The sequence below is a fragment of the Bison bison genome, unplaced genomic scaffold (assembly GCF_000754665.1).
Source record: "Bison bison bison isolate TAMUID 2011002044 unplaced genomic scaffold, Bison_UMD1.0 scf7180017864307, whole genome shotgun sequence".
Taxonomy (NCBI): Eukaryota; Metazoa; Chordata; class Mammalia; order Artiodactyla; family Bovidae; genus Bison; species Bison bison.
Window position 1 is genome coordinate 6,732,036 of NW_011494879.1, and position 27,036 is coordinate 6,759,071.

Here is a 27,036-nt window from a genome sequence, read left to right on the forward strand (position 1 = left end):
TTAGGGTTGTTTCCAGAATGACAATACCAGGAGTACAAGGGGAGCTGAGCAGGTGGCAGGGTCATGTGGCTGTTGTACTAAAAGCCTGTCTGCAGAAGGGAGCTGGGTGCGGACTGAGTCCTGACCCTCCGCTGTTGGATCGAGTGGTAAGCCCCCAGACTAAGTTTTCCTCTGCAAAAAAAGAGGGAGCGCATGACTGTACTGCCCCTCAATGCTTCAAGGTCAGCCCTAGCTGATTAAAAAAAGCTTTAGAAAAAGTACTTTAAAGATGAAAAGCATAGTGGGATTTACTTTTTAAATAAAATGCAGCAGCTTTGTGCAAATGGTGAGCTGTAGGTTAGAAAATGTGGGTGCTGATGGCAACTCTGCTGCTGTTGCTGCTAAGTCGCGTCAGTTGTGTCCGACTCTGTGCAACCCCATAGATGGCTGCCCACCAGGCTCCCCCATCCCTGGGATTCTCCAGGCAAGAACACTGGAGTGGGTTGCCATTTCCTTCTCCAATGCATGAAAGTGAAAAGTGAAAGTGAAGTTGCTCAGTCGTGTCCGACTCTAGTGACCCCTTGGACTACAGCCTACCAGGCTCCTCCATCCATGGAATTTTCCAGGCAAAAGTACTGGAGTGGGGTGCCATTGCCTTCTCCGATGGCAACTCTAGGTATCAGCAATATGTTTATAACCTCCTTCTTCCAGTTGTGACTTACAGAGCGCAAGTAAGCAGGGTGGCCATGTTAATAGTGCATTTTTTTTATAAGTAATAGTAGGTCCCATATACTATGCAGGACATGCTTATGCTAAAAAATCACTTGTTGTTGATCTGAGATTCCAGTTTAACTGGATGTCTTGTATTTTAATTTGCTGTCTGGCTACTCTACAAATAAGTCATCTCTAGGATCTCAGTTGCTGCTACGGCTGCTTAAGTTTTATAAAATGTGTGTCGAATGAGTGGAATGAGGTGCAATGGTACAGAATTGGGCAACAGTAGTTTAAAATTCAAATTAGAGAGTTTGAAAAACAAAATTCCTCCTCCTAGATTCAGGTTGCCTTTTCTGGTATCGACTTGTATTTCGTTCCACTGACCTGAGCACAGAGATTGTTTCAAAGCTCTTCATTTAAATAATGTTATTAATTGTAATCCTGGCAGCCTCTTGAGTCCCTACAGTATGCCACAAAGCAGTGAGGAGATGAATGGGGTAAAGGAATATTAAGTCCCATTTTGCAGATAAGCAAACCAAGGCTGAGAGAAGCAAAATGACTTGCCTGTGGTCACGGCAGAGGCTCCTGGCCATCCTCGCCCTGGCCTGGCCACCAACTTCTGTGTTTGTTTCTGCTTCTCTAGCCGGGCTGTCTTCCTGCAGCATCACTGAGCTTGATGGCACTCAGGTATCATTTCTCCTGTCTCCTAGCATTGCTCTACCCAACTGTGTCATTTCTACACTGGAGTTAGCAGGAAAGAGGAAACCAGTAAACAGTTTCACGTGACAACAATTTTGCAGAAGACGTCTCCTGTATCAGGCATCCTAAGTGTTTAACTAGTTTTTTAGTCGATCCTTGAACATGCATTATGAGCCAGTCTTGTTCTACGCACAGTCTTTTTGTGCTCACAAAAGTTATGTGGGAAAGAAACCCATATTTAATAAGCTAAATATATTGAATGTTGCATGGTATGAGTTACAGAGAAAAATAAAGCACTGACAGGTAATAGACAGGAGGTATCTCAGTTTTACATAGGGTGGACAAGGAGCTACTTATTGAAAAGGTAATATACGAGTAAACACTTGAAGGAAGTGAGCCAACAAGCCATAAAGATATCAGGTGAAAAAGTTTCCTAAGAAGAGGATAAACAGTTAAGTATATGAGGGCTCAGATGAAGTATGCTTGAAAATATTCAAGGAATAGCAATACTATTGTGTCTGGAATGGAATGATTCTGGAAGAGATGATAGCAAATGAGGATCCTTCCCTGATAGTTCAGTTGGTAAAGAATCCGCCTGCAATGCAAGAGATCCCAGTTTGATTCCTCGGTCGGGAAGATCCACTGGAGAAGGGAATGGCTACCCACTCCAGTATTCTTGGGCTTCCCTGGTGGCTCAGCTGGAGAAGGAAAAGGCTACTCACTCCAGTATTCTGGCCTGGAGAATTCCATGGACTGTCCATGGGGTCACAAAGAGTCAGACATGACGGAGCGACTTTCACTTTCTAGACTGCTGTGATTATTTTGGCTTTTAATCAGACTGATATGGCTAGACCCTGGAGGCTTCTGATCCCACAATTTCATGTTTTAAAATAATAAAAATATACTGTGTCACATCTTACATCAAAGGTGCGTTAACTGTTGACATTATGTTGGAGAGGTCTACATGGTCAAGAATAAAATGGGCAGTTGAGATCATCTGGAACGTTCCCAGCCCTAGGATGGGTCCAAGAACACAGGGTTCTTTGTAATTTTCTTCCAGAATTCTGCTTCTGTGCTTTTGAACTCCTTAGCAAGTGTTCACCTGGACCACTTTTGTCTTTTCCAAACTGACAAGTTCTAGCAGAGTTGTTCCCAGTCCACACTTGGCTTAGACGTGTAACCTCTGTGTTCTTGGTTTGTTTCCACGGGCGGGTGGTGGAACTGCCAGCCAACAAGCCGTTGCTATGTCCCTTAGCATGTGGTAAGCTGTGTGTCTGCTTGGTTCATCCTCACTCTGCAGCAGTGGATCCTAGATCTGGCCATGGTGAGTAAACTGCCCCAGAGAAGAACGTGTGTTCACAGCAGTCTGTCTTCCCTCTTTTCCTTGTGACATCTGCCCTGCAAACAGTTTTATAGATCCAGTGTTCAACCCGCTGTGTCGAAAGCACCCCTGTGCTTTGCAGCTGTACCAAAGCATGCTGGGATGAAAGCCCAGTGCTATCCGAATATTAAAAATACATTATTCTCACTTAAATGTATGGCACAATATTTTTACTTCATTTGGTGGGGGGAGCCCTCGAGAACCAGATTGTGGAGTTAGTAGTCGAGTGAAGAACTGAGCATGAAGTGAAGAGTTTCAGGTTGGGTGCTAGGTCACTTCAGTTGTGTCCGACTCTTTGTGACCCAATGGACTGTAGCCCGTCAGGCTCCTCTGTCCATGGGGATTCTCCAAGCAAGAATACCGGAGTGGGTTGCCATTTCCTCCTGCCAACCCAGGGATGGAACCCATGTCTCTTACATTTCCTGCATTGGGAGGTGGGTTCTTTGCCACTAGTGCCATATTATCAGGTTAGTAATTATATATGGATGATACTCATTATTTTTCTAACTTTGCCCCCTAAACACTTTTTTTTCTTCCTTGGAAAAAGGTAAGTGCTGTATTCTTTTTCCTTCCTTGGTTAAGGGCCAGAAATTCCTTGCTGTAAGAATAGGATTCTGATAGCAGGTCAGGAAGCATTTGACCAAAAATCAAATGGTGGTTGACATGAACTTTTCTACCTCATGGGAAAAGGAGCAGAACTAATTGGTGGTCACTGCTGGCCACACCCGAACTCCTGGATTTCGACCCATTCTACCTCCAGCATCTTGTTGGAAAGTGGACTTGGCTCTCAGCCTTGTGACATTACCATGGCAGCCTGAGCCTGGCTCAGGGTAGAGGGTGCTGTACTCTTAACCTCATTGGGGAGCAGAGGTCATGGAGCACAGGGCTGGAGTCTCACCACGTGGCTCATCAGAACAGCCGGAAACTCAGAGCTGATGCGCCCCAGCTTGCTGCTTTGAGTTTATAAATCTCAGTGCAAAGCAGTATGGTGCCCCCACTCTCTACTGTACTATCTATACATCAACTTATTATTGGCAGGTGGGGACAGATAAGCCTTTGTGGCCGTTGCAGATTTTTACCCTCGGTTACATCCTACCTGCTGCTGCACATTGGTTACTCACCTGAAGGGGTTGGTGGGTTAGACCTAAGAATGCTGCTGCTGCCTCCATTCTTTATCATGAAACTTGGCTTTTGTCCTTGTGCAAGTTGGTTATTACTTGACATGAAAGCTTGATTTCAAAAGTGCTTTCAGGGAACTCCCTGGTGGTCCAGTGGCTAGGACTCTGGTGGTCCAGGTTCAATCCCTGATTGGGGAATCCCGAAAAGCATAACCCCCCTTCTCCCCTCAAAGGGGCTTTCAGTATCTGGTGCTCTTCTGCATTTGAAACTAAGGGAGTCCTTCCTCCTGTTTTATCTTCAAACAGAATTTATGCACTTTCATCAGTGCAGCCAGTAAGTTTGCACAGCTCCAGTACCTGTGGAAGAGCAGGGACTCAGGAGCCGTGAGCACCCTGACATGGACCCTCGCTTCTTATACTTGTGCAGGTAAGAACACAACTCTAATTGATGGGGTGTCCCCTGTTGGTGTGTGTGTGGGGGGTGTCTGCCTAGAGGGGTGTGCTAACTTGATGTCCAAGGGTCATAATCCCTTGAGCTTAAATCCTTTGCATGTTAACTCTTGAATCTCTAGTGTATCCTTATTTATAAGACTGATTTCGTGCACACCACTCTCCATTTTTTGCAAGATCTGTATTTCAGTTGCTAAAAAAATGTAAAAGGACACTTTTCTCCAAAAATATGACCTATTATTAACAGTCCTCCTGATGTTTGCAAAGCATCAAGTTGATTATATTAAATCCACTAACTTGTTTTAAACATATGAATGTTTATGATGTAATAAATTGAAGAGATGAGAATCGTACATTGACTTTTGTGAATGAACATAATTTGCAGCAGTGGAGTTTTCCTGGAGCCATAGTGTGTTTGGTCTCAACTTTAGAATTTCCGCTGTTCATTTGGATTCTTGCAGGAACTACCTAAAATGAATATATACTCTAGGTAGGAACATTTTTAAAATATCCAGAGCTATTACATTCACTAGATTTACTAATTGTTGATATTTGAATTATACTTTTTCATGTTTCTTCTAAAATCTTAAACTACTAGCTTCTCCATCCAGGGTTCTCTTCTACTCAGATCTTTCAAGAACAGTTAGCGTGTATTCCTGTATTTAAAATGGAAAGATATTTGCTAAGTACTGAAATGTCTGAGAAGTTGATATTTATTGCTGAAATCTTTCTTTTACAGCAAGAATAATGACAACTTTAATGACCACCAATGATCTTACAAGTAAGCGCAATATTTTTCTGCCCACGTCCTCTTTGAACTTTACGGCATCTGCCTCCTTCACTTGTAAATTATCTTGGGGTTTAACGGAGCCAGTTTAGCCCCACTGGAAGCTAGCTGCAGTATACTGCAGGCCCTCATCAGTCTCCATGTATAGTGCTAAGCACCCTCTTGCCATATCCAAGATAGAACATGCACAAGATAGTCGATTCCTATCTTCATAAAGCTTCCACTCTAGCAGTGGAAATGAAGAGTGAGGTCATCACACAATGTTTGAAAAATATTGTAAAGTGTTTCGAATGAGGACAGGATGAGCACCTAACAAGGAAGCCTGACATAGTTGGAGGGAGCTGGGAAGATGAATTTGAAGGGGAGAGGGATGACGAGCGAAGAGACTGTTAACAAGGAGCAGCACATATGGAGGTTGTGAGCAAGGAGGATGGAGCAACACCAGCAGGGCTGGCGGGAGAGCCCCAGGTTGAGTCTAATGAGAGGGAAGGCAATGGCAGGGAGCCTCAGAGAACTGCCCACAGGCAGCAGGATCGGGACTGACACAATCATTTTACTCCATTCCTTGTTCTGTTATTTTTAAAGGGTTACCATGATGGAGGAGAAAACAAACTTGGGTTAAAGAGAATGTCGTTCATTCCTTAGGCTGAGTTTTCAAGCATATAAATCTTTGGAAAAATTATTAAAACAGGTAGGGTGATTTATTCTATGAAGACTAGAAATGTGTCCTTGGTGTGTAGACCTTTTAAATAAGTTCATTTTATCTGAGACATAGTGCCACAAAGCAGCAGGATGCATTTGCTAGTCCCATCCCAGGGTTTTATCTTTGGCTCAAGTACTTTACATTAGCTCTGAGAGAAGGGTTGAAAAGTGTCTGGCCAGAGTGTATACCTGAGTCAAGTGGGGAAGGGAGAAACCTGAGGCTTCCCTACAGGATGTGAATTCTCTGCATGCAAAGGAGAGTCAAACCATAATTGAATAACAAAACAAATTTCATATTAAAAATTGATTTTAAAAGGTCAAGAATCTTCTAATTGTGATTTGTTTTATATCTAAGGTGACAGCTGTTCATGAAAGTGACCAGTATATCTGAGAATAATCTCTTAAAAACAGTTCATCTATCTTAAAAGTGTTTTACAACCCCAAAGACACATTAAGTCTCATAAACCTTATTTATCAGGAGTGTTCATCAAGTCATTGAGATTATTTTTTCCTTTTTAACAAAAAGCCACATTGTCATGGTTACTTTAATATAAAACATACCTTGACATTTTTCAGAATTATCTTAACTGATTGCAGTGTACCACTTTTTGCTTAATTAACATGGAATTTTCTAAGATACCACCACCCTTAAGACTTAAAAAATGATAACAGGTTTTTAAAAAGTTGTAGCATTTACCAACCAGAGTCAGATTCCTCCAAATTAAGCATTTAAGATGAAATTATTCATGAAGTCAGGCCAAGTGGCCAGAGGTAGTAATGATAAGACCATTTCTCCCCCAGAAATATTTGGAGCCACAGCTGCACTAACATTGACATGATCCATAGTTCTGTTTCCTTTTGGGTGGTGGGTAGGCGACGTTAAGCCTATTTAGGCTTCTGCTTAGAGAAGGTGGTGATTTTATGTGAAAACAGTATTTTTTAATACACACTTTTCTTTTTTGACTGATTTCAGTTCTTACACGTTTCGTGATCATGCTGGCCTTAAACATATGGGTAACTGCTACAATACTTCACTACCGGAAGACCAATATAAAGTCTGAATGATGGATTATTCCTATACACAAAGTGGATTCTGAATAACAGAACCAAAGGAAAAAAAAGCTCACTGCTAAATCATAAGTTTAGTCAACCGTGCCAAAGATACTTTAGACTTGAAAAAGCCCAATTAAACACTTTTTAAAAAATGCTGATTTTTAAAAATCCTCTGCGCCTACTTTATTAGGTTAAGGTAGCACTTAAGACATCTGCAATTCTGAGAAAGCTGGTGATGGATGGAAGTCTTCCAGAAAGCCCATTCTGAGGAGGTAGCTTTGACCCTTATTCTGGGAACTAATTACATCTACTTCTCAACTTTTAAAATATTTTAAGAAATACATCCTCTCCAAAACACAAATGCACATGAATGCAGTGGGATTTTGGAAATTTTAATAACTTAACCAGGGTCCACTTCTGGGATGAATGTTGTAATACAGATGTAATAGGATGGCCTTATTATATCATATTATCATGAAATACCTCCTTGGCAAAGATATCAAGGCAAGCAAAAATGTAACTGGTTTGAACGCATATACCAAAGTAGTTCTCTAACTTCATACTGTACCTTTAAGCATTTCGTAACAAAAGATACCAGCAATCTCTACTTATGAAGAGGCAATCCCAATATACTTCGAGATTCAAGCACAGTGCTGCCATTTTTAAAAGGATTCCACCTGCACAATTAACTGTTACTGGAATTTGGTACAAAATACAGCCAACCTCAACCAGAGTTTGCCTACTGAAAATATATGCAGCGAAGGGTATTGCTGGGTTCTGCCAAGCTCTCATGGATTTAATTCTCATTATGGTATCATACTCTAAACATGCTGTTAAGATTATCCACTGTATTTTCCTATAAAAGCTTATAAGACCTAACATTTAAAAACATTCACCTAATAATTGAGTAGCATTATTCTATTATATGCAGTAAGTAAATGATGTTTATTAGAAAATGTTTCCTGTGTAAAATAAACTTATTTTGAACTCTTCTGAGTCTTAAAACAGAATTGTTTTAATGTGATTAGCTTTAAGTTAGGTAAGGTGCAGTTTTAAAAATATAGACTAATCCTTTTAGAACTACTGCTTGGGACCAACAGGAAGAGAAACACGGCATCTAAAAATAAAAAAACAAGTCATTCATTCTATAGTTTTAAAAATTATAGTTAACATTTTTTAAAAAGTCCAAGTAAATCTTTTCTCATATGCAGTTATCATCTGCCAAGTAGTATAAACTGTGTGATTTTTTTAGTCCAACAAATATTTTATTTAGATATACTTTATCAATGCTTAAAGCAACTCCTTAGAGAAAATATAGTATCATAGGTGGAGAGTTCTCAATTTTTCCCCTTCTATACTTTATCAATGCTTAAAGCAACTCCTTAGAGAAAATATAGTATCGTAGGTGGAGGGTTCTCAATTTTTCCCCTTTGGAAGGGAAAGGAACATGCATTAGAGCCATCCCAAATATTCTGTACACATCATTAATCCCACAAGAATCCTGTAGGTAAACAGTCTCCATTTTACAGATGAAAATACTGAAGCCCATACTGAATAATCTGTCCCAGATCAGATAGCCAGCAAGGTATCCTAGAAAAGACCCCACTGATTATCAAAAAGTTCTTTCTAGAAAACTACTTGTCAGCACACTATTCTACCAAAATAGACTGCTTCTTTTCCTTATCCTTGACACTCAAATGAGATTCTCAATTTTGCATGTTCCTTAAAATACTGATGTTAGATACAAACTCCTAGTTGAAATTTGATTTTGTATTTCTCCATGGATTAAGCGATAGGGGCTGAACATCCCCAAGTGTGTAACCTCAATTAAGATTTCTTTGCTATACCCCTCTTTTAAGGGAAGGTAATTTTGGGGGGTTAATTTTAGAAGGTTGCAAGAGTATTTCACAGGAAAAGTAGGAAAATGCTTATGTCTTAATTTCTTTTATTTAATTTTTAATATAAAAAGCAGGCATAAAATACAATTACAATACTACAAAGATGCAACAGAATTTAAAAAAAAACGGGGGGGGGGGGAAGCCCCACGATTTTTGTTCAAGGGGACAGCTGATCAAATATTTATGATTATCTAAACCATGCAATTCATAACTTATTACAACCCCAAACAAAACTCATTATTATGGGGAAGGGAATCAAGGAGAGAACCCCCCAAACATAATATCTAGCACTGTCACACAGTGCTTATTCTTCAAAGTGCTTTACAAACCAACTATGGTATCTTCACAATACAGGGAAACTGACGTCTTATTCCAGGGGAGGAGAGGTGAGTCAGGAGCAGTGTCAACAGAGATCAAGAAACTCAGAAGTGACTTGCTCTCATTGGGTTTTTAAAACATGTTATTTAAAGCATGTTTCCATAAGGTAATATAGTGTCCAGCTTCTCTATTTTACCACCCAAATCCTGTAATAGATTAACAGCAGCAGCATAACTTCTCAAATTGTGGTTTGGCAACCTAGAGTATTTTTTCTTGAGCATCTACAGATAAACTGGGATAAAGAAGAGCCTTCACAGCCAGAATGGTGTAACAGGTTAATCTTAAAAATAACTCACCTTTATTTTAGATTTATTGGTATACTTATCCTTTAGTTAGCTCCAGAGCATTTTAAACTTAGGTGTTTTTTTTTTTAAGTTTGCTTCTAGGTAGCATTTTTTTTAATTAATACTTTTCAACATGCACTAGACAGTCATCCTCAGCAGTAACCCTGGCACCAGTTTTCCTTCTGCTTTGCCTCAGTATTCCCACAAAAGTAAAAAAAAACAAAAACAAAAAACAACCCAACTAAGAAAATCCCAGTATTCACTACTTCTTAGTTCTCAAAAGGAGGTATTTGTGGCTCTAGGAGAAATCAGGTGTGAGGAAACAAGCAACTTTCGGTCTTAACTTTATCTTGGAGGTTTTGGAGCCTCAAGAAAAAGAAACTGGCACAAAAGCAGGTTGTTAGACCAAGTCAATGTCATATTTAATGAGTGTTGGGAAGAAAACATTTGGATGGGGGCATGCACTCATGTATGTACATGAAACCAGCAACAGGGTATAAAGCAAATTCTTACCCAAGGTCAGAATTTTTTATTAAGCACATTTCCACTGGCTGGACAAATGACCTTATAAATCCTTATGTCAAACCATATAATGTAAAGAATCTTCATGGAGAGATTTTTTTTTGCCCCTTAGGATCTCTTTGCCCCCCAAAAAACTTCACATTAATTTTCCTTTTATAGTTGCATCACACCATGATTCTCCATATTCTCTAATATATATACAGCATTCAAAATTTAAACTTTTGCCATTTTTACTCAAATATTTCAATTACTCATGTGTAAACTTCAAATTATTTCACCTTAATAAAGTTTATTAAAAATATATATATATACTCTCCAATTCAGAATAATATGATAGAACCTCCCATAGTGTAACAAAATCTCTATATAAAATATTAATTCAGTCTCCTTTTAACAAGTCTAATGAATGGAAATATTTATTCTATATAAATTTTATATATTTTTCATTTTTTAATCTTACTTAAAAAAAAAAAAGAGCTGTGCCCCCGAACCAGAACATACCTGCAAGGGAAATGGCATGCATATCTAGTTTTAGCACAGACAGCATGGAAGAGTGCAGCCTGGACAATGTAAGAACAAGATTCAGTTTCAGTACATCAGCAGCCAAAGGCCACTCTTCAATTTCCACAATAGTATCTATAATTGGGGATCTAACTCTTTAAACACCTCAACACTGACCCCAGAAGGAATCAATGAAAAATGTCTACTTCCTTCATAGAAATATTGGATGATGTATGTCAGTATCATGCCAAACTCTGTGCACATGAATATCCACAGAGAGGATGACAGAAGACCACAGAATTTTTCCTTACTTGATTCTCACCACTGATGTACACTGTAGCAGTATAAAACATATACTTTTCTGGGATAATGAGAAATAAAGCAGGAATAGTCCTGCATAAACTGTATGTAACTTGAATAGCATTTAAAAAAATAAAAATTAAGTGCCTTTGAGGCCACTGCTTCCCAGCCACAATAATGAAATGCTGCCATACACAGTCATGTGTTTACGGGATCACACTTAAATACTTAAAATATATCTACAGTATGTCTTAGTTTTCTTTGTATTTGAGACAATTTTTTGAATCTTGAATGTGAAAATATAAAAAGTCACAAATGCTTTATCAGAAATAAAAACACACCTAGGGTAACCAGCAAATTAAAGCAAAGAAAATGTTTCATAGTCACACACTAATACTGAGGTCTGTAAAAGAGGTCAGATGAGAAATAGATATACATAAAAGATATATTAGTTCCAATCCTACCCATTACTGTTTCTATCACCAATACTTAAACAAAATTCTGTTATACAATCAAAATAGGCTGACAATGATAACTACTATGCGTAAAAATAGTGCACTAATTTTCTTCTGCAAAGCAAATTTGCATCCTAAGAGCTGGCAAATACTTTTTTTGTTTTGTTTTAAATACAGGAAAGGGTGGATATCTTGAAAAAAATTAAATTAAGGCATTCAAAATGGGTAAAATTGCCTATTACAAAGCATTAAGAAACTGATATAATTAACTTCAAACTTCTTGTTACAATAACTGCTTAAACATGAACATGCAGCTTCCAGCAGGTACACACAATGAGTGATATAAACTCCAACATTATGGCTTTATACAAGTGCATAGTTACAACTGCAGTAAGTAATGATATCTGATTAATGTTTATAAAAAAATAAAGTGGGAAGTTAAAAAACCCTCTTGCAGTATTACAGTACTATGTGTGTGTGTGTGTGTGTATGTGTGTGTGTCTGTTCACACACACACTACAATGGTCACTTCTTAAAGACGCAGTCTCTATCACTGTAGTGGAATCCATTCCCAGATTCTTCTGGCAAATGTGCTGGTGAAATCTCTCTGTTGAAGCTGAAAAGATGATTTCTGTAACTCTTCTAAATCCTTTATGCAATGTAGTGTGAGTGATGCTAGGAGAGCTTTATGGAACAAGTCTGGAAGAGTTGCACATGATATTCTTATTCTATTAACCAATCACTGTTGGTTCAACTTGTTGCTCCAAAGGAGCCCAGAAAACCTATTCAAGATTTAGAATTTATATTGCAGGAATAGAGGGAATATATATGTGTATTAGTCTCTCAGGAAAATATAACTTTTTAATAAATTTTGGGCCATCATATTTCAGTCTTGTTTCAACTAGAAGAATATGATCACCTTGAATAATGACTGCATTCACAGAAGGCAGTTAGCTGGAAAGAAAAGGAAAATAAAGTCAGTTGATACAGTGAAATAATTTAAGAGATTGTGATCAGTTCTTTGAAAAGGCATTCCATTTACATCAAACTCTACAGTCTTCCAGCTACTATACTTTTAACATCTAAATCATGCATATAGCATATTTACTCTTACTTTTCTTATTTCAAGCTACATGCAATTATATTCTTCCTTGTATTTTTTCATATTGCCCACAAACATGACACACAAGTTTTAATATGGTTAACTGGCTATTAAGGTGAGATGGTATGTCAATGAATAACTCAAGTGAACCTGTCTGATTTGAGGTTTAACTGTTAGCTTCCTCGTGTGGGTGAAAGAAGAGTGGACCGAAGGAGCAGGCTCTACTTGGCTGTTTCACCCTATGCCACATTTAAAAAATCTATGAAGTGGGAACAAACACACTGTTGTAGTAAATATATGTAAAAAATACTCTGTAAATCCTGGTTATAAACAGATCCAAATAATTTGTGATTTAAGTATGTACTTTGCAACATGTTACTTAGGTTAAGATAGACATTATTTCTTTTACATTCATTCTATATAAAAGGTTTAACTCATGAGGTTCAGTTTTCATTCAAATTTCTGTTAGCCTCTATTAACCAAATGACATTTTCTAAAAGCATAAGATGCTTTCACAGCATACCATTAGCATTCTTCAGCAAAAGTAACATTAAATTTTCAAAAAGTAAACATTTCACATCACACAAAAAAAGCAAAATCAGAAACAGCCAGTTCACAGCATTTATCAAAGTTTTTATGGTTTCAATTCTTGCAAGTTAGAAAAAGGGAAAGAGAGGGCAAGAAGAGAGGGATGGAGGGAGAAGGAATCCCATGCTATGTTCACAAACTAATACAGCTGTAAGAACTTGAAAACACTGTAAATTTTACTTGTCTGCATATGACTTATTTGGAATGAACAGAAAGTATCAGAATTAGCTCCATTTGTTATTTCTACATGTTTCATTCCTAAGATAAAAAATTATAATTCCAACTGTATTGAAAATATATAGCCAATAAGGAATCTGAACATAGCATTTTGCTTTCATACTTAACATAGAAATTTCAGTTAGAAACTTGTCTGAAGACTATTTTTCAAATATATACTATCCAAAACAACTCAATAAAATTTCAAACTGGTAAAAAAAGAATGAAAACCCAAAGTGCAAACCACATGCACTACTTGGAAAAACTAAAACAACTCATTTCTCATTTTTTGATTTACCCCATTTAACTTCTTCAGAAATCAAAAACATCGTCATCCTCATCACCACCATCAACATCATCAAATGACCAATCCCAGTCTTTAAATGCCAAATCAAGCAATCTGCAATAGGAGGTTTGCAAGTTTATACTCTAACACTCTTTAGAAACAACAACTTAATATCCTATGATCGAAAAATCACACGTTACGCTGTAAACATTTTAACTCTCCCTTCACTGATAACAACATGATTAAAATTGAGATGGAAGCACTCAAAGAAGTCTTTCTCTTTATATGCAAATACACATAATCATGTTGACCAGGTATACCTTCCAAACCATCACAGAACAGAGGACACAGATAATATTCAGGAGTAAGACACAATCTTCTTTCCACTGGGCCGACATAAAAATGTAGCCACCCTGATGCCCCATTTAAGAATTATGAAAGCTCAACATGTGTCAATGTTCCCTTCACAGAAGTGCCCGGATTGTCAGCTCACATTTTCCCAGAGTTGTACCATAAACCCTAGTATGAAAGACGATTAATTCTAAGAATGTAGCTTTCTCAATTCCTGCAGGACCCTACTTGTTCAATGGGTCACCAAAGGTTAAGCCTTCCATAAAACTACAGATAAGGGAAAAATCAAAGGTAGATAAGAAGCATTAGCAACTTATCTTGGCCAAATAAATTAAGACTTAGAACTGGGGTATCTTTCCTTTCCAATTCAATGCAATCACCTAATATTGCAATCATTTTTATTTTTAAAAACATAAGTAACTTTCTCATTGTTTATAACTGTGACACCCATGAATACATTTGTGCCAAGGAACTCACCTGGTCCCCAAAACTCATCTATAGTTACTATGCAATTGGTTCTTAAACTTTAGTGTATATGATTTACCCAATGCTATGTATAATGTACATTTCCAGGCTTCATCTCAAGAGATTCTGTTATAATTAAATTGGGGGTAAGGTGGGTGGGAAGTATTTGCATTTTTAAGATGAATTTTGAGATGAATTCTGATACAGCTGGTTGACTTTGAGAATCACTGACAGGGTAGGTTGATGGATGATTATTACCCTAATTTAAAAGTAAACAAATCAACTAAAATTACTCTACTTCAATATGCACTAAATACAAAATATAAGTACACAAACTCAGATATAATTATTTATTCCCTTAAAACATAGCACAGCCAAGTACATACTCATTTATTTAGCCTTACATGTATAGCTATGGTTTCAACTCTACTACTTGGGAGACTGAGATCAGTTCTTCCTATGTATCCAAGTCCCTGTTTTAGCATACTTTTATGAAAAATATGCATCTCATATCCTTCCAAAACCTCTGAAGAATGTGTGAAGTGTGTGCCCAGGTCACAATCTTCAGATTTTAAAAGTCTCATCACTAGGCTATCAGTGTAATGCATGATGAGTGAAAGCAAAAGTTGCTCACTCGTGTTTGACTGTTTGCGACCCATGGACTACACAGTCCATGGAATTCTCCAGGTCAGAATACTAGAGTGGGTAGCCTTTCTCTTCTCCAGGGGATATTCCCAACCCAGGGATCGAACCCAGGTCTCCAGCATTGCAGGCAGATTCTTTCCAGCTGAGCCACCAGGGAGGCCCAGGGAACGCATGATGAGACTTCCCTTAAAACCTCTGCCTCAATCGCTCCCGGTCAGTCATCTTATTCTTGTCATATCAACTTAAAAAAAATCTGTCTTTAACTTGATTTCTTCTCTCCATTTTTACTGTCAGTATTTTAGTTCAGGATCTCATTAAGTCAAAACATACTAATAATCTCTTGTTGAAAGCCTCCTATTAGAACAAAATCAAGACTCCTCTAGCATAGTGATGAACTCAGTCCTTTTCAATCTGGCCCAGAGCTTTCTCTCCAGTGTTACCTTCTTCCCCTTTCTATTCTGACCCTCTCCCCACCGTAACCCCATACAACGGTGCAAACACACATATAACCCTGACAACCAGTGCCTCTGCATATAATATTTTGCCTAAAACTTTCTTTTCTCTTACTTCTTTGCCTGGCAAATTACTAGTCCTCCATCTTTCTGAGACTTTTCTTGATGGTTTAATGGCAGAATTCTCCACGATTTCCTTTGTTCTCCCAAAACTCTTGTTCATACCTCCATAATAAACAACATGTTAACTGATCAATGGCTATACACTTCAGGCCTATGAAACATCGCCAAAGACTGCTGCAGAGGAGGTGCACTGAGTTTTGAGTTCTACTGGCAGCATATAAGTGGGTCATTTCTTTACATCTTACCAAGTTTTTTAATCTTTATCATTTTGGCAGGTGAGAACCGTTTTACAATATAGTTTTAATTTCTTTGCTTAATAATCAGGTTGATAACTTCTTCATACTTATGGTAATACCTATATGTTCCTAATTTTTACATTGGGAAAAGTCAATCTCCTTTTGACTTATATAAGAACTCCATGCATAAACACACTAACCCATCTTTCTCATGTGTGTTGTAAAATGTGTGGCATTTTTAAAATCTACAAGTCTTTAATTTTTGGTTAGTCAATCTTTTACTTTCTTTGCTTTTATTCTTAGGAAATTCCTTTTGAATCCAAGATCAGATACATATTCCCTTATTTTCTTCTATTTCATTTATGAATTTAATTTTGATACATCAAGTTGTATATAACTTTATTATCTTTTCCAACTAGTCTAATAATGTTCTAATATTTAAAACTGGAAAAGAATAAAGATGAAATAATGATAAAATATTAGCTTCCCCTACCCTTAAGTTTTAACTGTACTGGTAATGCTTTATTTTCTAAAACAAGTATTTGTTGTATTTCTGCTTTATATTTTTATGCATGGCTTCAAAAAAAATCTTTATAGAAAATTGAAGAGAAAAGCCCTCAGCAGGGACCAACATTTTGTGTCTTGCACTGGAACAAATGAGGATCTCTCCAAACTGTGTTCATCAAAAGTGAGCATTTTAGTCACCCATTTCTTACTTTTCTAGCATAGTATTTTAATTCAAATTAAAGAAAAATAACTTTCTTCTAGAATAGCATTCTACACATTATGTTTTATAGACTGCCAATTAATTCAAGTCTCCTTGAATCACCATGAGGCAGAGAAGTGTGAAACAGCCGAACACACAGGATCTGGAACTAGCTTATCTGGATCTAAACTCATGGCCCTGGTGCTCGTGAGCTGTGTGACACTGGGCACACAACATTTCGGTGTCTTAGTCTCCTCATCTGTAAAACAGAACCACTAAATCCCAGGGTGGTTATGAGGATGAATAAGTTAGTACAGTTAAAGTTCTCAGAAGAGAGCCTGGCATAATATAATATGCTCTCAGAAATGTTATTATAAATAATAATAGTAGCTAACACACATTACTTCAAGCACTTCAGAACTACAGAAAAAGGGAAGCGCTGCAAAGAGATGTAAAAGGAGACTCAGAACAAGAACATGACAGAAGCCAAAGGAAAAAAATGCAATGATGCAGTTGTTAACAAAGGTAAACTTAAAAAAAAAAAAAAGACTAGATGAATATTTATGGGTGCTATGTTTTAGTGTGTTTAGGAATGTACATATGTGATGATGTCTAATGAAGCCAAACATTTGTTTTAAGAAAGATACCATGTGAATTAACTGGTTCAACTAAAGCTAGACTCCAGGAGTTGGTGATGGACAGGGAGGCCTGGCGTGCTGCAGTTCATGGGTCGCAAAGAGTCAGACATGGCTGAGCGACTGAACTGAACTGAAAGCTAGACTGCTAATATTAAATGAGCACAAATGAAGAGCTACATATTAAATCACTGTTAATACAAACCAGATATTCTGTTCCTACATTTTCTTGGATAGTGCTTTAAAGCTCTACCCATTTGTCTATAAGAATACGTTATAAATTAGCAGGTATTAAAGATCATCTGGTCCAAGGCTTGACTCCCCTCTCGAGCCATGCTACTCGACATCACACTGCATACACAGGACAGACGGAAGAGCACTGTTCCCTCCCAGTTCTGCCAGCCAGTCATCTAAACCAGACGCACACCTGTGGTGACAGGGCACTCGCCATGCTAGAGCAAGCCCATTCTTTCAATTTTGCACATCTGATTGCTTGATAGCTTTCCCTGCTAATTTAGAATGTGCCTCTCTGCTTGGTTCTTCCAAGGAAAAATCCTTTAAGTCTTTACTGTTATTTACGATCTCCCATCCTTTCAGATCACCTCCTCAGAAGACTTACAGTTCATCCACTTGCTACATGTGTAACACCATCAAATGGCCCACTACTCCCTCAGTGATTCCCTTCTGTATACCCTCCAATTTGTGTATGCCACTCCTAAAATGTAACACCCAAAATGGAATGCAAAATGCAGGGTTATTCACATAAGGACAGACACAGATACAATTTTATGAATTAATGAAGCAATGGAGGCAAAGGTGTTAAAAGCAATGGAAATAATGTTGCAGAGGCATAATAAAATGCAACATTATAAATTTGCCCATCTTTTCATTTAGAATTTCAAAGAGCATATTAGATTTTAAAATGTCAAAAAAAATCCCTATATATTTTACAGCCAGTTTTGGTATTAGTTTTATCTACATGCATAGTTGTGAAAATAGAAATCCCTATTACTTACTGTTGCTATGCAAAATGTATTTTTAAAAAATCAATGAAGAATGATTCGAAGGGCAGGGCCAGAACTAAAAAAAAGTAACAAAAATTAAAGTAAATGTGCTTTCAAATGAACTGTAATGCTGAAGTGGGGGAGGCAAGAAAATTATCAGTCGGTGAACATGAAAATTTATGTAACTGAAACATGTTTCACTCAGTCTGAAAACTGCTTCATAAACTGTGTTATCATATGTAGTGAAATCATTAACTTCTAAAATAGCACAAAAGAATAAAATATACTAAAAAAACTTGAGTTCTTATAGTCCTGAATCTAACCAAATTATCTGCCTTCCTAGAGTCTGGAAAAAAAAAAAAGCACCTATTCTACTCCACGAGTATTTTGAAGATCAAATGATAGAATACATAGGAAGTTAAAAGAGAGAATAGGATATGGAAGCATGTTGGAAGCATAAAGCACTATATATTGTAAGATATTAAAATAGCTTGGTATTTATGCATTAATGGTTCTACAATATTAATAATAGAAATTTAATTTTTAGATGTTTTACACTAGGTACATGGAATGATCTTCAGTGTCTCTGAATTCTCTGAGTTTATTCAGGTCAATTACTATCATATAATCACTAATTCTACAATATTTAGCTTTACCATACCATATCTCTTTTCTCACATATAAACAGCTGTGAAAAGAAGAGAAGCGAAAACCAAAGGAGAAAAGGAAAGATATACCCATTTGAATGCAGAGTTCCAAAGAACAGCAAGGAGAGATAAGAAAGCCTTCCTCAGGGATCAAAACAAAGAAATACAGGAAAACAATAGAATAGGAAAGACTAGAGATCTCTTCAAGAAAATTAGAGATACCAAGGGAACATTTCATGCAAAGATGGGCTCAATAAAGGACAGAAATGGTAGGGACCTAATAGAAGCAAAAGATATTAAGAAGAGGTGGCAAGAATACACAGAAGAACTATGCAAAAAAGTTCTTCAAGACCCAGATAATCATGATGGTGTGATCACTCAACTAGAGCCAGACATCCTGGAATGTGAAGTCAAGTGGGCCTTAGGAAGTATCACTACAAACAAAGCTAGTGGAGGTGATGGAATTCCAGCTGAGCTATTTCAAATCCTAAAAGATGATGCTGTGAAAGTGCTGCACTCAATATGCCAGCAAATTTGGAAAACTCAGCAGTGGCCTCAGGACTAGAAAAGGTCAGTTTTCATTCCAATCCCAAAGAAAGGCAATGCCAAAGAATGCTCAAACTACTGCACAATTGCACTCATCTCACACACTAGCAAAGTAATGCTCAAAATTCTCCAAGCCGTGCTTCAACAGTACGTGAGCCGTGAACTTCTAGATGTTCAAGCTGGATTTAGAAAAGGCAGAGGAACCAGAGATCAAATTGCCAACATCCGCTGGATCATCAAAAAAGCTAGAGAGTTCCAGAAAAACATCTATTTCTGCTTTATTGACTGTGCCAAAGCCTTTGACTGTGTGGATCACAGTAAATTGTGGAAAATTCTGAAAGAGATGGGAATACCAGACCACCTGACCTGCCTCTTGAGAAACCTGTATGCAGGTCAGGAAGCAAAAGTTAGAACGGACATGGAACAACAGACTGGTTCCAAACAGGAAAAGGAGTACGTCAAGGCTGTATATTGTCACCCTGCTTATTTAACTTATATGCAGAGTACATCATGAGAAATACTGGGCTGGAGGAAGCACAAGCTGGAATCAAGACTGCCGGGAGAAATATCAATAACTTCAGATATGTAGATGACACTACCCTTATGGCAGAAAGTGAAGAACAATTAAAGAGCCTCTTGATGAAAGTGAAAGAGAGTGAAAAGTTGGCTTAAAGCTCAACATTCAGAAAAGGAAGATCATGGCATCCGGTCCCATTACTTCATGGCAAATAGATGGGGAAACAGTGTCAGACTTTATTTGTGAGGGCTCCAAAATCACTGCAGATGGTGATTGCAGCCATAAAATTAAAAGACGCTTACTCCTTGTAAGGAAAGTTATGACCAACCTAGACAGCACAGGAAAAAGCAGAGACATTACTTTGGCAACAAAGGTCCATCTAGTCAAGGCTATGGTTTTTCCAGTGGTCAGGTATGGATGTGAGAGTGGACTATAAGAAAAGCTGAGCGCAGAAGAATTGATGCTTTTGAACTGTGGTGTTGGAGAAGACTCTTGAGAGTCCCTTGGACTGCCAGGAGATCCAAACAGTCCCTCCTAAAGGAAATCAGTCCTGGGTTTTCACTGGAAGGACTGATGTTGAAGCTGAAACTCCAATATTTTGGCCATCTGATGCAAAGAGCTGACTCATTTGAAAAGACTCTGATGCTGGGAGGGATTGGGGGCAGGAGGAGAAGGGGACGACAGAGGATGAAATGGTTAGATGGCATCACTGACTCAATGGACATTAGTTTGGGTAAACTCTGGGAGTTTGTGATGGACAGAGAGGGCTGGTGTGCTGTGGTTCATGGGGTCGCAAAGAGATGGACACGACTGAGCGACTGAACTGACTGACTGATACCTCACACAAAAATTCAACCTTTTCACTGAAATGAAACACCAATCTACCTTTTCCATTCTAAATTATTTCCTTCAAGAAATAATTCAAGAAAAGTTCAAGATTTTAGCTTCAAGAAAAGTTTCATGTATGACGTTTGGCTAGAATGAAAATATTTCTGATATTACAGCCAATGCACATCACTATTCAAATATAGAAGGTTCTGTGTTTAAAAGGAAACTGGAATCAGATACATGATTTAAGTGTGTACTTTATCCTTCAGCTAACCAAATCGTCATGTTCATTTCAATGAAGAGCAGTATTTATTTATAAATACTGTATTAGCTAGTAATCAAGAAATGATTTTGTGTCAAAAATTACTATAATGTAGTGAAATTACTATAATGTAGCTAATGAAAACGGCTCCATCAAAATGCTTTTGTGCAATAATCATCTCTAACCTTACTCCATATTCCCAACTTCACCCCAACTACAAGAAATGCCCACTATATTCATTAGTTCCTATTTGCATTTTAAAAGCTGATCTATATTACTTGTTTTATCTGAATACTTGAATTAAGAGTTAAGATTTCAGTCCTACCCCCTAAGTCATCTAATATAAAGGAGGTTAAAGAGGTTTGCAATAATAAAAACAGAATGTGTATACACGACACTTAAAGGTCTAGGTGTGCATCTTGTCTGGTAAAGCAACAGATTAAGTCAGTGTGTTTATAAAATCATAAAATATTATGACTATATACATACACATGACAAAATTGAGCCTTTTATGTATTTTTGGTTGAATGTAATATATGTTTGTGATTTAGTAAGTAAATTTATTATATCCAGCTGAACCAATGAATGAAATAGTTTTGAAACAGTTTGAATAGCAATGAAATAGTTTCAAACTTTTGGTATTCCACACATCGTGAAAATACCAAGCAAAGAAAAACTGTAATTAGTAAAGTTTGTAATTTGAGCACAAATAGTAAAATATTTTTTTAACGCTTTAATTTTTGCCACATTTTAATTTATTACCTTGGTTTGTTTGGAGCAAGTTGTCGACTTGGCCGTCGAATAGACTGGTTTTGTTGTATTTTCATTGACGTTCTAGGAGATGACCGTGCAAAAGGGTCTGGAGCTGGAGGCTTTTTAGGTATTTTTTTCACTAACCGACTAACCCACTTTTGCTGCTCTTCTGTAGAATTTGCCAATAACAATAGATTCTTTGCCGATGAAATATCATAATACACTATAAAGAAATATATGAGAAAATTTAATGTTTCAAATGATCTGAACATAAGTAATATTAATTGAGCAAGTGATTTATTATTTACCTTTGCAAGGCGCTATAATTTCCTCCTTTTTGTCCATGTGATCTTTATGACATTTAATATGACAGCGACGGCACTCTAAAGCAGGAGGGGGTTTAAACATGTGCCACAATGGCTTCATACATGCCTCACAGTTGGTTGGGAAATGATACAGAGTAGGAATAAATTCATGTCCCTTGTGGCAAATATAATTTGATTTTTCTCCCACTGGCTCCACTGGAAATTCTTGTTCCTTCTTACTTTCTCCTTCGTTGGCATACAGAATCTACAAACACCATAAAGAAAAATGAGTATCTTCAAATGTTAGCTATTTTAATGTAGTAATAATCCTTATAGTATAAATAAAATTAGTCTAAACTATTCAATGAGACAAAAATGCATTAGTTGTTCAAGTGGTGGTAGGTTGTAATTAAGAGCTCAGATGAATAAAGTCACTAGCCAGTCACTGTGGTTCACATCTCGAAAGAATCAATCCTGTTCAAATGACGCCTCCTTATTTTCTCCATGTTATCTTCCTATGTTTCAGCACATTTTTCACAATAGGCTAGCCAAAGATAAATCTTCACTTGACTAGTGTTAGAAAGCTTTTCTTGGGAGGGAATTTTCAAAACAATCACCTGAAGAGATGAACTGTGGCTCTATAATTCTCAAAAACAGACCACTCAGTGATAACTGCAAATAGTTTTAATTGAAAAGATTTGTATTTGGAGAATTGAGGAAAAAAGGAAAAGAGGAAAGGATGTATAAGATATTCCAAACAAACTTGCTAAGTACCCAGAAAAAAAGCTGCCAGCTTCCCTACAGTACACCAAGCACTACAGCTTTTACCAGAAGGGATTCATGGTTGGTGTAACTATTTAAAAATGGAAGAAATAAAGGGAAGAATTTGGCTTCACCTTAAATTGGAAGTAAAAGGGTTCTTGGGTGCATAATTTAACTTCACAAGCAACTTTTTTAACTTTCTAGAGCACTGAGCATAAAACCAAAATAGAACATTCATGCTCAAAAAATGCTGTAACCCACAGGGATCCCAAAGCCGGTACTCTGTGATGACTGAGAGGGGTGGGATGGGGAGCGAGGTTCAAGAGGGAGGGGACGTATGTATACCTATGGCTGATTAATGTTGATTATGGCAGAAATCATCACAATACTATAAATAATTATCCTCCAATTAAAAATAAAAATTTAAAACAAAGTCATAACCTTGAACAAAAGGATATCAAAGGCTAGAAACATGATATAAATACACTACAGACTACTGACTTCAACAAGTAAGATGGAGAGAAGAATTTAAGATGTATCCAACAGGATAAGCATGAAAGTCACAAATGAACAAACCACCTTTAAATGGGACAAAAAGTGAAGAAAGATAATCTGAAAAAGCCCCAAGAATAAAGAAATTCGTTATGTCATGTCATGCTGAAAATGTATAAAGGTGAAAAGAACAAAACAAAATAAATCACAAAATAAAACCATTTACCTGGAATATCCTTGGAATTTCTTTAGCATCTGCTCTATATACATCTGTCTGTGTAACTGGTCGGACATGAAATAACTTGCTATAAAAGATTTTTAATAAAAGAGTAAAGTATTACCAAAGGATCAGATTATATCAGTTTTCTTATACTCATGTCAGAAATTAAAACTGACTACTCTGACTCTGGGAAATGGCAAAGGACAGGGAAGCCTGGTGTGCTGAAGCTCATGGGGTTGCAGAGTTGGACACGACTGAGCAACTGAACAACTCTGACTCTTATTAGAATGTTAGAGCTCTATAAATTCAATCACTCCTTGAGATTTTGAGAAATTTTCAGTAAGTCAGAAATTTTCTAATTAGTTTCAGAAAACAACATATTGAAAACTCATGAAATAGAGACATTTTAGCCAACTTTATATGCCAAACTTTCATCTGTATGAAACAAATATAAGAAAATCTAACAACAGTATAGTAGCATTTACTATATGAGTATATACATGTACTATATGACTAATAAATTACACTAACTTGACAAAAGGTCACACTACTTTCTTAAACTTTAAAAGATAAAGTTACAAAATATTCTCATGGTTGGATGGCATCACCGACTCAACGGACATGAGCGTAAGCCAACTCCGGGAGATGGTAAAGGACAGGGAAGCCTAGCGCGCTGCAGTCCATGGGGGTCGCAAAAAGTCAGACACGACTTAGCGACTGAACAACAATAACAAATATTCTAATAAAAATACTTACTCTATATCTAAAACCATGTAAGGATTAGATTGTTCTTTATCTTGTTCACTGTCATAGAAAAGGATCTTCTTACTGCTTACAATCACATACTGTTAAAAAGGAGGAAAGTAATTAAACAATGATTAAGTTAATATATATCTTACTTGTTTTTCTTTGAAAATAAATTCTACATTAGCAATAAAGATCATATAAAATATATGTTAAATACCTAAAAAGCTATCAATGTATCCTTTAAAAAAGTCTTCCTTAAAATAAGAACAGATCTGTTAGTATACATTTTAAGTAAGCAAAATGCAGGGTGGGGGGCGGGCGGGGGACAAATTCAACTAATTTTTGGGCTGATTTAGCTCTAAGATCCAAAAGCGTAAGCAACTTTATTGCTATGGTTTGAATGGTTATATTCTCCCAAAGTCATATGTTAATGAATTTACATCATTACCTAATGTAATGATATTAGGAAGTGGGGTCTTGGGAAGGTGATTAGGCCATGACACTAGAGACCTCATGAAGGGGATTAGTGCCCTTATAAAGGGGATTCCAGAGAAATTCCCACCCCTTACACCATGAGGATAGAGCAAGAAGTCTGCAACCTGGAAAAAGACCTTTACCAGAACCCAATCATGCTGGCTGATTCCTTATCTTGGACTTCCAGCCTCCAGAACCATGAGAAATAAATCTCTGTTGTTCATAAGCTACTCTGTCTGTGGTATTTTGTTACAGCAGCCATAAAGCTAAGACACTTCTCGAATATGAACATAATATCAATAATCATAGTAACAGAGGAAAAGAAATATCTGGGACTTTCTGTCATATCTAGAGTTGTCTTCCTGGAAACAGCAAAGGCACCAAAGTCAATACAGCCTTCTATTTTCCTAACACCAAAATCTGTTTTATTATTAACAACATGTTAACGATGAAAAGTTTCTTTTTTTAAAACAAAGATATATAAAATTAATTATTCCAAATCACAAAGTACAAACAAGTTTTACGTGTCTAAAAGTTCTGGTTATCTATATCTTACAATGACAAAAGTGAAATGGCTACAGCTAAACCAAAAGTAAAACAGAAGACCCTGATTCAAAAGTATTCAAGGTATTGATTCAAAATCAAGTATTGATTCAAAAGTATCAATTACCTTTTTAACCCATCCAAATTTCTTAGTGTTGTTTCGCACAGGCAATGAAAGCCATCCTTCTAGTCTTGATTCTATAAGCACAACATATGAATATAAGTACAACAAATCTCTTAAGAAAATGAGGAACTTAAAAAATTTTAATATAAGTCACAAGCAAATATGCCCTTCAGAATTTATACATATAATCATCTAACATATAACATATAATAATCATCTAACATATAATAATAATGTAGGATCAGTATAAGCAAGTTATACAATGCAAAACGAAATCCAGGTTATATCACATTGGAAATATATATCCTGTAGTTTATAATGTCAAATGCCCCATTAATTAAATTCATGCATTTGCAAAGTTCCGCAGAAAAGTTGCAAAAATGAAAACCAGCTGTCTATTCTCATTGGTACAACTGTATCAGAATCCTCTATCTTTCCTTTGGAAGAAGGCCTAACTACAGATATAGTACACAACTTTGAAGACAAAATATTTTCTGTGAGTAATTAAATGTTCAGAGAAAATGGACTGTTAGAATGGTTTTAGAGAAAATGGACTGTTAGAATGGTTTTAAATAAAATGAAGTAAAACTGTGTAAATTATAGATCAAATCTAGCTAATAAGCAGCAAAAAGCCAAAAGATTCCTAAATTCTAAAATAGTAAAATCAGTAAAATTCTAGTTCAGCCAAGAAAACTCTGCATCCTCAGAATCTGTTCTAATGGTATCTGATCAGTTTATTTTAGTGAAATGATTACATGAAGTAAGCTTTTTTGGAGGTTATCTAATAATAAAAGTAGCTGTCACCTACTTTGTGTCTGAACTGTGCTAGACACCTTACATAAATTTTCTTCAACTCTCAGAACAATCCCACAGAAAGTCACACAGGACACATCTCTGATCCAGTGCTTATACTCGCTCCCTCTCTCTCTCACATTAATAACCTTCCAGACCCCATGAACAGAAATGATGTCATTAAAAATAGCTATATACTCGAATGTCTAGACATGGCCCTACGACAATTTAAGGGATTAATCAGATGATCTCTAACAAGATGGGTAAGACTGAAGTAATTTTATTGCTAAGATCTGAAACAACTTCAATATAATCACTTATAATTTATACTGATATATACCTGGAAAATGTGATGACAATGTAAATAAATATAGCAAATTTACTTTGAATTCAACTAATAGATTAAATTTGATTTTACATCTAACTGTTTATGCACTAATACCCTGTGGTGTTTAAACATTTTTTGTACTTACACTAACTTTGTATTAAACATAACAATTTTTGGGGTTTTCCAACTGGTTTCTTCATTTAAACTATAATTAGTTTCAGGACAAGGATCAGGTCAAATTGTCTTGTACTTTTTTTAAGGCCACATACAATGTTGGCTAGTCTTCCTGGTGGTTCAGAAGGTAAAGAATCTCCCTGCAATGCAGGAGAGATTTGATCGCTCGGTGGGGAAGATCCCTTGGAGAAGGGAAGGGCAATTCACTCCAGTATTCTTGCCTGGGGAATCCCATGAACAGAGCCTGGAGGGCTACAGTACATGGGGTCAAAAAGCATCTGATGCAACTGAGCGATTAACACTTATCACTTTCACAGTGTGGACTAAGTAAGCACTCAAGGGAAACCTAAATATACCCTCTAAAACGGTCTACACATGGTTTTTCTGTGCCATCATTCTTGATACGAAACTTCAGAAAGAATTTCTTCTTGGTTAAAAACGGAAAAACAGACAGTGAAACCATATGTTCTTAAACGATATAAAGCACTACTC

At 36.9% G+C, this 27,036-nt stretch overlaps 2 protein-coding genes across 7 annotated transcripts in view; one reads left to right on the forward strand and one right to left on the reverse strand.

Moving 5' to 3' along the window:
- PQLC3 (PQ loop repeat containing 3) overlaps positions 1-7,875 on the forward strand; it is a 13,254-nt gene extending 5,379 nt beyond the window's left edge. Inside the window, exons 4-7 of the mRNA XM_010852076.1 lie at positions 2,659-2,716; positions 4,198-4,318; positions 5,081-5,122; positions 6,804-7,875. Coding sequence (XP_010850378.1) covers positions 2,659-2,716; positions 4,198-4,318; positions 5,081-5,122; positions 6,804-6,895 — 313 coding nt within the window. The 3' untranslated portion in view covers positions 6,896-7,875. The remainder of the gene's footprint in view (positions 1-2,658; positions 2,717-4,197; positions 4,319-5,080; positions 5,123-6,803) is intronic.
- Positions 7,876-8,811: 936 nt separating this feature from the next.
- Positions 8,812-27,036, reverse strand: part of ROCK2 (Rho-associated, coiled-coil containing protein kinase 2) — a 133,134-nt gene continuing 114,909 nt past the window's right edge. For 4 of the 6 annotated variants that reach the window (XM_010852073.1, XM_010852070.1, XM_010852069.1 and 1 more), the window contains 7 exons: positions 25,254-25,324; positions 24,119-24,207; positions 23,369-23,447; positions 21,892-22,153; positions 21,593-21,806; positions 13,426-13,527; positions 8,812-12,175 (listed from right to left, as the gene is read on the reverse strand). In XM_010852073.1, coding sequence (XP_010850375.1) covers positions 13,440-13,527; positions 21,593-21,806; positions 21,892-22,153; positions 23,369-23,447; positions 24,119-24,207; positions 25,254-25,324 — 803 coding nt within the window. In that variant the 3' untranslated portion in view covers positions 8,812-12,175; positions 13,426-13,439. Of the gene's footprint in view, positions 12,176-13,425; positions 13,528-18,042; positions 18,107-21,592; positions 21,807-21,891; positions 22,154-23,368; positions 23,448-24,118; positions 24,208-25,253; positions 25,325-27,036 lie in introns of all 6 variants that reach the window. The other 2 variants (XM_010852071.1, XM_010852072.1) reach the window with 2 other exon arrangements.